We start from the raw sequence: 12,086 nt of genomic DNA on the forward strand, positions 1-12,086 counted from the left end.
TTAAATTCAAATGTAACCAATGAGCTTGTTTACGACACCTGAATTTGCAAAGAATCTCGTAACATCATCTAACAGCACTCATAGCAGCAAAACAAAAAAACAAATGCAGTTTGATATAACAAGAAAATAAGGTTTTAATGACTCAGAGTGCTGTTTCTACATGTTTTTGGTTGACTGCTCTAAATGTTCTGCTTAGCAATTTTTCCCCTCTTCTTTTTAATCTATAGCTATCTATATGATGTCAGTGTGAGCAGATATATACCTGATACGATTCTCTCAGGCAAACAACTCTAGCTGTGCACACAGACATGCCGCCCACATGCTGGTCAAAAAAAAAAATCTTATTTTGTGAGGGGCAGCCAATCAGAAGAAAGGTAGTTTAAAGGGAGGGGGAAGGGAACTAGAAATGGCTTCTTCGCTTTCATACACTCCAAGGATAAAAAGAAATATGTCATTGTTCCCCTTTAAGGTAGACCATCTTCCTCTTTTGGCTGCTCACCACAGCAGATGATATGCCTCCATCTCACCCTATCCCTACATCCTCCTCTGTCATAGCAGCCTTCCGTATATTCTTTTTTACTTTCTCCATCAATTGTCTCCGTGGTCCTTGTGTTTTCCTTCTCCCTGACAGCTCCATATTCAACATGCATTGTTTCCTTTAAGACAGATGTTGGACATAAAAGTGGCTCTTCATAGTTAGTTTCAAACTCACCCCATAAACCTGTTGCTTAAAATACTTAAGTGACTCTGAGGCCCACATATGTATTTTGTTATATTATACTGAATCTATATGGAGTTGGTTTTGCCTGTTGTAAGCAGAAATATATCCAGGTAATGCTGAAGTGGTTCTTTAGGCACAAAGGGAAATCTTCTATATGAGAAGCTTATTCAGCCCCTTGGACGTTTCTTTAAACTCTTGTATTTTTAATGAAAAGATTTGAAGATGTGTATATATCATGGTGGAAATGCTGATAGACTGATAAATACTAATTTCTGAGCAAAGTACTGCCACAGACCAGCAGCCTCATTACTACCACCAATGCTGTCAGCGCAGTCTTATGTTAGTGGAACCATAAAAATGTCAGTACTTTTTCAATTTGTCAATTTGATGGAAAATTGACAGAGAAATGGGAAATATGATAGTCTGAGAATGTCACAGCATTGTGATTGTGGCTGAATGTGTTGCTGACATGGTTGATAGGTGAAAATGAAGCATGTGGGATCATTCTCAACCTTGAGAGTCCATGGCAACCCACTGAAAGCAGAATGGTAAACAGAGGCAGGCTGTGTGAGAGAAAGAAATTAGTTCTGGACCAGAACTGTCTCTTCATTTCCGCATAATAATACTGCAGTAAAAAGGTTGAGAAAAAAGTATTAAAAAATCTTAGACCAATACAAATCCCTGTGCTTTTTTTGCCCCTGTTTTCTCTGTGCTATGTCTCACTTCTCTACTCTTTTTCATCTTTCAGGAATTCACTCTGAAGACTGTGGACCTAAGCAGGCCTGAGGGTTCTGACATATACCAAATCCCTGCCCAGGGGAGATTAAAAACTTCTGATTGAGGTGGAGAGGAAAGAGACACAGATAGAGGGAAGGAGAGACAGAAAGAAAGCTTATCGTTCACCTTTGTTCTTTTTAATGTCCCAAGTGAAAGATCTCCATAGGCATGTCTGTGAATAACAGCAAACACAAGAGCAGCTGCCCACCACTGTGGTCAGAAGATGGAGTGAGAGAGTGAGGGAGGAGACGAGAACAGGATTACATCCTGTGAAAGAGCCAAGCTCATATTCTACTTTAATTGAATGTTTGGGAGAAAGGAGAGGCATGAGAGCAAGCCTTTTCAGTGCCAACTGCTTCAAGAGGTACTGCAATTAACCCTCTGGCCATCATAAAGTAATACCTGGCTTTTGCTGTTTTCCAATTGCTGGGTTTGGTTGTACACTGTGGATGTGTGCTTGGGCCGTGGTCATGTTTCAGCCCCTGGTGTGTAGACCGGAACGGACCGGCTCTCAAAGAAACGGCCTGATTCCTCCTCTGTTGCTGCTGCTGCTTCTTTACACCTCCCTTAAGCCCGCTCAGGCGGCCAAACCCAAAGGGCCAGGACACACACATTTGAACTCTATTCGCATCGATGGGGATATCTCCTTAGGTGGGCTCTTCCCAGTACACGCCAGAGGGCACGATGGAAAGCCGTGTGGGGAGCTGAAGAAGGAGAAGGGTATACATAGACTGGAGGCCATGCTCTTTGCCCTTGACCGCATCAATAATGACAATAATCTACTGCCCAACATCACACTGGGAGCACGAATCCTGGACACCTGCTCAAGGGACACTCACGCCTTGGAGCAGTCTCTCACCTTCGTGCAGGCTCTGATCGAGAAGGACGGCACAGATGTCAAATGTCTCGGTGGGGGGGCGCCCATTATCACCAAACCTGAGAGGGTTGTAGGTGTTATTGGAGCCTCCTCCAGCTCTGTTTCCATCATGGTGGCCAATATATTACGCCTGTTTAAGGTAAGATTATCATTACTTATTAGCTTGGTTTGTTGGGATGTGCGAATTGCACACAAAAAAAAAAAAATGGATTCCAAATTCCAAATGATGTATTAGCCTGAAAAATACATATGCTTTTGCTTCAGTGATGCACGTAGATACTGTATTTGTTTGAATAATTAATAACACCGGATGGAAAACAGTACAAGCCGCTGAACAATGTGAGAGAACAATAAGTGTTCGATATCTGCTGCCACACAAAGACCAATTTCATAACTTTAGTGAGGAGATGCCTGGGTAAATCTCATCCCGGCTGGTGCCCTGGAGGAGCTGGTTGCTAAGCAGTGAGAGGTATTGCCTGTCACAATACAAAAGTGATTAATAGGATTTGATTTCATTTTTGGCCTATAGCCTTTCCCTTGATCACAATAGTGTTTACATTTGTTTACACTACAGAAAAAAATATGTTCTCTTCGTGGACATTTGATAAATTATTCAATACAGATTTTATTATCACGCCAGTCAGCCATGGCAGTCATAATAGTTCTTTTTCACTTTACCAAAGGTATGATTGCTATTTAACGCTTGGCTCACTACAAAATAGCAAACCTTTTTTGACTAAAAAGAACTAGTTTTTTAAAAGTACTGTCATATTTGAAAAGGTTTCATGGGTAATTACACCTTTTTGCAAAATATTAGACAAATCACTTTCAGTGAGATGAGGTAGTGGCTGATTTAAATTCAGTGATAATTAAAACCAGGAACTTTTCCTCACACAAACTTGGGGCTAAAAAAATATTTTAATATTTATACAAGACCCTGACTCCAGATTTTACCTTCACCTTGATCTTGCATGGAAATTTGTGTCTATTACTGTCCTTTTCTTGCTTATGCTGCAAGGTCAAAGGGGAACTCTATCACACTCAAAAACATTCTTTCAGCTGATTCAGTGTTTGCCCAAGGACACTTCAACAGAACAGGTGTTTGCTGTCATCAATTCTTTTAAAACGTCAGTATCTAAAATGTTAGATGAGGAGCTGCAGATTCAACTCGAAGCACACTGCTGGACATTTTTTCAGTGCTGTATCACTGTACACAACACCAGATGAAAGCACAGCAAGCCACACATAGATTTTACTCGGGCAGGACACGTGGGTATATTGAGGGCTGCCCAAGTATATTTTGAAACCAGCCTTTTTATTTAAACTTCTGTTATATATAAGAGTCCTAGTAGCTGCCTCCGATGCTGAAAAGTGAAGCTAATACAAAGTGTCAAAAACTCCTCTTCCTAGAGTGGCCACAAAAGCCAGTCAGTCCCCATAGACTCCCACTTTTAAACGTGGTAAAAAGCATGTTTATGGATATTGTACCTTTTTATAACAACTATATATAATTTTTCTTTTTTTTTTTAATAACATGTTCATTTGGATACTGGTTAAAGTGCACGTTAAGTTTGCAGCATGGCTGCTTCATTTCACAGATGTGGTGGCACCTGCAGCCATTTGCTGTCTACTAGATTGTGCCTCCTCTAATGTGGGTGACAGACAGTCTTTGTGTGGTTGACATCACTTGGCAATTAGAGATGTAATTACTTTACAGACAGCACTGTAATTCAGGTGTGCTGCACCTGTGGAATTTCTGGCAGCTGACCAAACACACTAGCGTTAGTTCGTAACTTAGAAGTCTATCCTCTTGTCCAAACATGGCAACCTCAGGCTCCAGAAAATCAACATGGTGGAAACCAAAATGCTAATACTAATGCTTCAAACTGTGGAGTCCAGAATATTATGTGATGTAACAGTGGTTACTTCCATCTTTTATATACAGTGTATGCTGCCAACCAGCTAACTGAGACCCTTTATCTCGTGCACGTTTCTGTACTGGCAACCAAGTTGCTTTTGTTTCAGCTCTTTATTAAACACTGCACGCTTACATACAGTACTGTGCAAAAGTTTTAGGCAGGTGAGGAAAAAATGCTGTAAACAAAGAATGCTTTTAAAAATGGAAGTGTTAATCATTTATTTTCATCAATCAACAAAATGCAGTGAATGAACAAAAGAGAAATCTAAATCAAATCAATATTTGGTGTGACCATATTTTGCCTTTAAAACAGCATCAGTTCTTCTAGGTACACTTGCAGACAGTTTTTGAAGCAACTCGGCTGGTCAAAACATGTTCCAAACATCTTGGAGAACTAACCACAGATCTTCTGAGGATGTGGGCTTCCTCACATCCTTCTTTCTTCATCTAATCCCAGACACACTCGATGATGTTGAGATCAGGGCTCTGTGGGGGCCATACCATCACTTCCAGTACTTCTTGTTCTTCTTTACGCTGAAGATAGTTCTTAATGACTTTGGCTTTATGTTTGGGGTCATTGTGCTGCTGCAGAATACATTTGGGGCCAATAAACAATCATTTATATTTCTGAAAGCATTCTTTGTTTACAGCATTTTTCCAAACCTGCCTAAAACTTTTGCACAGCAATGTCATGAAAATATCAAAGGGTGTTGGTGAAATAAAGAGTTGGTCAGCCTACCATATGTTCATTTTTCATTCATTAGTTTATTAATGATTAGTTATTTGTAATTTTTAAGCCAAATGCTTAATTCAAAGTAGAACTGGGCGATATGAGATTTTTTTCATATCACGATATGTTTTTTTCATTTCAGGCGATAACGATATCTATCACGATATAAGCCAAATAACTATATTTGTAAGATTTAAATGTGCCGTTGCTCACAAGTAAAATGTGAAATAATCAGCAGCTTGTTTTTATTTAAATATTTATTTCCCATAATAAGTTCAACAGGGTAGACGTACTTAAGGAACATGAGACTTTTTCAGATAAATAAAGGCAAATATTGCAAACTACACAAAAGGCAGCCGCTAAAGCGTTTAAGTTTCAAAATAGAACAAACGAAACAGACTAAATTGTCAATTCCACTTAGAAACAAAATATTAATTCTAAAAATAAATCTTAGTTTGTTTTACAGAAGAACAGACAAAACTGACTAACTTTAGTCAATATCAAATAAACTGAGAACTAAAAGGAAATTCTCAATCTCTCCTTGTTGTATAGCTTAGCTTTTCAAACAGTTTTAACAGTTACTTTAGTCTGACAAAAGCCGAATGACGAATTAGCGCTTCCAGTCAGAGACTGAGGCTACGTCCACACGTACACGGGTATTTTTGAAAACTGAGATTTTCCGTTTTCGTTTTAAAAAATAATCCCGTCCACACAAAGGCGGAAATGAAGGAAAACGCTGCTATGAACATGCCAAAGCAGCAGGTGGCACTAGATTCCTAACCGTGCAGAAATGTTGGCCAATCAGAAGTCTAGAAGCCTCGGTGGGAAAAAGTAAACAAAGCTGGGGCATAGAAGCAGAACAGACAGTAACTGTGTGTATATGTAAGCATTTAAACACTGCAGAGAGTAGAATTAACAGTAACAGTATTGTAGAAATTCATTTCACCGAAACAATAACGTGGCGCACAGTGTGACGCATGCACCAGTTTATTGTATTTCCAGACTTGCTTTCAGCACAATTTACAGTGCACGCTACTCTGTTTTTTGTCAGACTTGAAATAGCCGAAATACCTTCACACTACGGAACTTCTTTGGCTCTTCCGTTCGACAATCTCTCCGGCATTGGAACCATCATCTGTTTTCTCTTCGGTCACGCTCGGTTGATTTTTCTAGTCGGCACACTCATTTCCTCCATTATGCGCTGGCTCCATTACCCGCTGGCTGCTTCCCAGACAAACACACGTGCGGCTTGGCACTTGTGCTGTACGTAACAAGTCACGCGACGTGACGCTGCGGCTGTGATTGGTTCGGCTCTGCGCTACTTAATTTGGATTGGCTGATCTTTTTTTTTTTTTTTTTTTTTTTTTTTAAGAGGACAAGAGCGGCGAGGTCTATCGCGATAGCTTAATTTCTCTATCGAGTAAAAGTTATATCGCGATACATATCGTTATCGTTCTATCGCCCAGCTCTAATTCAAAGCTTTGTTAATTCATGTATTTTTGCTTTGTTGTATTTTGCTACTCTTCTTTGTCTTATTTGATGTATGAATTCAGTATCTCAGGTTCTGGAGTGTAGTTTTGAGGGTCGGAGGGTCGGCAATTTGAATTTGTTACCTTGGGCTCTGGGAAACTCCGGGGGCATTTTTACTATTTGCGACATAACTTAGAAAATAATTGGCTGATGGATATGAATGAATGAATGAAAATGAAAAATAATCATTAGCTGCACTGTTGGATGATGTAAATGAAAGCCAAAGGAGCATGATGTACAATGTGTTTCTATACTTCTTTTTTTCCCCCCTTGATCAACCAATCAGTGTTCTCATTACCAGTACCAAATCCTAGACAACTGCTGAACCAGACCAGACTCAATGCTTTATCTGCTACCTTCCAGTGTGATGTCATTCGCCAGCGGTATGCAGGAGAGATGCTCCGCTGTGTGATTTTCCTTTTTTTTTTTTTTTTTTTTTTTTCTTTTTTATTATAACTGGACTATGATTAGGACATGTTTCTTTTTTATTTCATTGCCTGTGAAAATGTGTTCATTTTACAGGTGATGTGAGTGAAGCCCAAAAAAAAAGGGGAAAAAAAGTGAGATGTGAAGTAAAGCATGAAAGCTGATATATATACTGTAGGAGTTTGGTGTGGGGTAGCTGGTGTGTAGGTGTGCTGCACTGCAGTGTATCTGGACAGAAGCCATTAATACTATAGCACCACTCATACTTCCAGATAGGTTGAGTAATTTTAAAAATCAAAAATATGTAAAGTGGAAAATGAAAAGTAGTATTCACATCACTAAATAAAATGCAATGCAAATGACCTGGAATGCTTAGATTTAGCTACGGCTCTAGATTTAGCTGAGATGGATATGAGGCTTTTATTTTGTTTTTTATGCTTATTTATGTATTAGTTAATCTAATACTCCACAGCAACAGCCTGCAGTCTATGTGTTATTTGATAAGCTCCCTGATTCCAGAGTGTTACAAACCACATGGGATGTATCCTCCTCCTCGAGGCCCCCAGCATTAATCAGTGTGAACCCAGTGTGATGGCACACACGCACTTCCTCACACACGCCAAGGTCTCGTGCATTCTTTTATATGTTTTAATGTGTGTAAATGTTTTTGTTAAAGTCTGTGTATAGGTTTGTGCATCTCCGTACGGATATGTTCAGTACACACCAGTAGAAAATATACTCTAGCACACAGAACCCTGTGCATGAACTTTGCATTTCTCTCTGTCTCTATTTCATAAAGTATGCCTATATGTGCACTCACACAGGTAAGAGTCGGTGTGGGCCACAGTAATGAGCATCTCCTGCAGTGCGTTCCTGATCCCTTTCTCGCATGGGAGCCTCAAATCCTTCGTCATTAGCACAGTGCTCATTGCTTCTTCATTAATGCATGTAAGCGTTGTCCTTGCATATTTAATCTGAATGTCTCTGATCTCCTGTCTCTTTATCCTCAATGCATATAAGCAATGCATTCCCCTCTTCTGCTTTTTTATATGCAGACAAATGGAGGGTGAGAAAGCAGCACTAGACTGATAGCAAGCCAGTCCATCTTCAATACTATCACTTTTTAATCGCTCTTCTGAAAATCAATCAAATCACAGTGATAAATCAATCAAAGACTGTTGCAACACTCCAAAAAAAAAAAAAAAGACTGAACTAAACTGTTACAGTTACACAAATTTAACAGCAAACTTTTAATGCGGAGCAGTGTGTGGTCATTTAGGCCAAGGCTTTGAGTTATAGCTTCCCAGGGATCCATAGGTCAGCCAAATGCCAGCCCGTTCTTCTGGCCCTGATGGAGCCGTTGATGGGCTCAGAAAGTTTTAACTTCCTCCTTGCCACCAAGACCCCCCCCCCCCCCCCCCCCACGCACTTCCCCCAAAGAAGAAAAATGTCTACTTATTATAATAATAATAAGTAGAAGGAGTTCAGGGAGGACTGTGTCTACTAGCTTTGTTGCTAGGCATAAATGCTTGATTTAAAAGAAGGCAAAGTATGTACACAACTAACAACTCAGGATACTGGTGAGGTAAAACCAACTTGTACACATGCTTATGCATCTGTGTGCATATCTACATACATAAACCATGTGCAAAATTGCAGCACTCAAATATACCAGCTATATAAATGCTTCACACAAAGAAACAGTCTCGTACAAAAGTAATCACGCGCATTTGCACACAAACCACTTTAAAGGCAGCAGCAGCCACCCTGGTGTAGTTAGCAGGTTTTCTGAAAAGTGTTTCCTCAGCACTCAGCTGCATACAGATGTGATCCAGAGAAGCTGATGAATATTTTACTTGAACCTTATGTAACGGTACATGGGGACCAGGAGCTGCAGCTCAAGAAGATTTTAGTGCATTTCACAGAAGAGGGAGCTGCTTTGACAAGCATTTGGGGAAAAAGATCATTTGTGATCACAGAAAAACCATGTCAGATGATTGCATTATTCATTTACGCAGCAGATGTGTTCATAATGTGTTGACTCATGTCACAGATTACACTACCAGGTCTGTCCTTCCCAATCAGCGGGAGGTACTGACAGGGATATTATTTTAAATTCAACCACAGCAGAAGCTTGGCTCTCGTTCAGTGAAAACAAAGTAGTTTTCTAAATTTCATTTGATTTCATTTGATCTGTTCTGTGGTACACATGAGTAGCAAAACAGAGACACATTGACCCAGGAATAAGATGCTCAGAACCTTCAAGCCTTCAATGCTCACTGGAAAGCATTTTGCCGGCTTTTTGTTGCTCTAACCTTACAGTTTAGTGCTGGCTGGACAAAGCATCTCGCATTCACTTAATGGTTAGTTTCAGCAGTAAAAGGGTTCAGAGAAGAGTAAAAAAATATCCATTTCGAGGAAGAAAAGTAGAAGATTTTTCATGCAAGAAAACACAAGCCTTCACTTCAGCATCCCACTCAATGTTGCATTATCTCTGAAATTTAGTTCACGCCCTAATGTTATTTTCTTTTTAAAGTTTTGTATTGGAAACATAAAAACTGACCTGTGTTTATGCAACTCCACATTGTGGGAGCATTTTCTAAACTGTAAAGGTCTCACGAAAAAAAAACCAAGAAGCACAAAATAAGGCATTAGGACAGTAAGTACTTCTGACCTTTTAGTGAATCTTGTTAGGCTGCACCTTCGCAGATTAAATGCTTTAAAAACTCAAAAGTAAAGCAAATTATTTTTATTAGTTTGGGAGATTGGAAGGAAAGAACACCAAATATTATTAATATTTCCCATGATTTATGGTGGATGATTGCTAATCATATACATATCATATACCCATTAATCATAAGCATGTGAATAAGATCTATGCTGAAAAGTGCATTGTTGGGCAGATCAGATTAAAAAATGCTGTCAGTTACTCTATAGAGCCTGTGATCCTAAAAAGTAAACCAATATATCTCAAATTTAAGTAGTGATTCTAGCTTATTTTTGTTTTATAAAAATACAGAGTGGGTGGTGTTTTTGAAGGAGAATAAAAACCATACTTTAAAAATCAAATTTCAGTCTGATGCTGCTAATGTTTGCTTTTTACTGGCTTCTTTGGCTACCATGACTCATTTCTGAGTGTACTTGTGCACTTGGGAGAAAAGAATATCACTTATAGTGAAGCTACAATTATGTGGTGGCTTGTAAGGTAAAAGCTATCGGTGTCAGTCTCATTCAGAGTATGTCCATGTTGAAACCTAGTCACAAAAGAAACCACGAAGAGGGTGGCAGCTATCATTAGCTGACTGTCTCTATCGTGGTTCCCTGAATGAGCGAGCTGATACATTCTGCAGCTGTTATGTGGTCAAAGCTCCACCACATCCCTTTCTCCCAGTGGTGTTCACCATCTGCTTTGTTGTAGCCTCTTTTAGCAAGTTAATGCTTATTTCCCCCCAGTTGATCCTTTGCTCCTGAGCTCATTTTGGCTTCGGACCAGTTTGGCAAAATCTGTTAATGTTATGCTGGTATGGTCATTTGTTTCTTTTTTTCCCCCTCTTTAGTTAGAAAGAAAGCATGTGCAAATGAAATGAAAAATTTGATTGGGACCTACATTATTTTGTTTAAACTTGTACAAGGAAAAAAAAAAGATTTTAAACCAGAAATAATATATTAATACCTACAATATTAGATTATTGTTGCAATAAAAAAATGCCTTGATTTATTTTACTTTTTTAGAAAATTTGTTTTGATTGTTGTAGTATGACTGCTAAATACAAAATCCGTGACATCACTCACTGGTTTGCTGTTCTAGGCTTCAAGATTTTTTGCACTCATCATCTTGATGCTATCGTTACATTCTAAACCAGATGTGACGATGATGAGGGATCCAAACGCACACAGAGCTGCGCACTGAGGACATAAACCGTGTTTGCAGAGGTCAAGTGGGCCATTTTAGCAACCATAGCTATCGCCCCCCTAGCAAGTTTAAGAAACTTACGCACTGGCTTTACTTGTCATAACCGGAAGTTATGCTCGTCTTTTATGCTGTGTATGATTTTTGCTCTAAGAATCAGTAAAAAAGTATCAAAAAGCAGTTATTGTATTCAAATTCTAGATTCACCTTGTTCCTAAAATGACACTGAGGTGGTACTCATGGACAGTGAAGCTGCGTCTCGATGTTGGGAGAAACTTTTATTTTTGAACTGTATTTTCAAACCTACATTGTCTTTGACCGTTAAATATAATTCAATTGAAAACCAATGAAACAGAAGTGGTGGAAGATGTATGTTCATCTGGGTTGGAATATGGCCCAGATTAGAGGGTATTTTCAAGTGTGAAGCCTGTCTTTAAATGGCAACTACTGATCCACATAGGTCTATGAATAAAAGACTGATCAGAATCAGAATCAGAATCGTGTTTATTGGCCAAGTATATGTGCAGACACATACAGGGAATTTGGTTCCGGTAGATGGTGGCTCTCAAGCACAGCAATGTAAATCTCACACACACAAGTGTCTATATATACACATTACACATACATACACAAAGCTATGTAAACCAACCATAAATAACGAATCTAAACTTATATACATAAAACACAGAAATGAATGAGGTGGAATGAATACTACAAAATGTACATAAGGTGCAGTTGCAGTCTGGCAGTGGGAGCAGTGTGACAGGTCAACTGTTAAGAAGAGAGATGGCGAGGGGAAAGAAACTGTTCCTGTGTCGGGTGGTCCTGGTCTGCAGGCTTCTGTACCGTCTGCCAGAGGGCAGCAGATCAAAAAGTCTGTGTGCAGGGTGTGAGGGGTCTGTGATGATTTTCCCTGCCCGTTTCCTGGTTCTTGAGAGGTACAGATCCTGGATAGAGGGCAGGGGGGCGCTGATGATCCTTTCTGCTGCCCGTACAGTCCGCTGCAGTCTGCTCCTGTCCTGTTTAGTGGCTGCTCCATACCAGACTGTGATGGAGGAGCACAGGACAGACTCAATGACCGCAGTGTAGAACTGGATCAGCAGCTCCTGTGGGAGACTGTACTTCCCCAGTTGTCTCAGGAAGTACATCCTCTGCTGGGTCTTTTTGAGGATGGAGTTGATGTTGGTCTCCCACTTC

At 39.7% G+C, this 12,086-nt stretch overlaps 1 protein-coding gene across 1 annotated transcript in view; it reads left to right on the plus strand.

Annotated features, from left to right (window-relative positions):
* Positions 1–1,541: 1,541 nt before the first annotated feature.
* LOC146710164 (metabotropic glutamate receptor 4-like) overlaps positions 1,542–12,086 on the plus strand; it is a 171,537-nt gene continuing 160,992 nt past the window's right edge. The window contains exon 1 of the mRNA XM_085457468.1: positions 1,542–2,514. Within this exon, the coding sequence (XP_085313594.1) occupies positions 1,948–2,514 (567 nt within the window). The 5' untranslated portion in view covers positions 1,542–1,947. The remainder of the gene's footprint in view (positions 2,515–12,086) is intronic.

This window comes from Copadichromis virginalis, linkage group LG5 (genome assembly GCF_057382275.1).
Source record: "Copadichromis virginalis isolate Kocher_CV1m ecotype Utaka linkage group LG5, C_Virginalis_male_GT1.1, whole genome shotgun sequence".
Taxonomy (NCBI): domain Eukaryota; kingdom Metazoa; phylum Chordata; class Actinopteri; order Cichliformes; family Cichlidae; genus Copadichromis; species Copadichromis virginalis.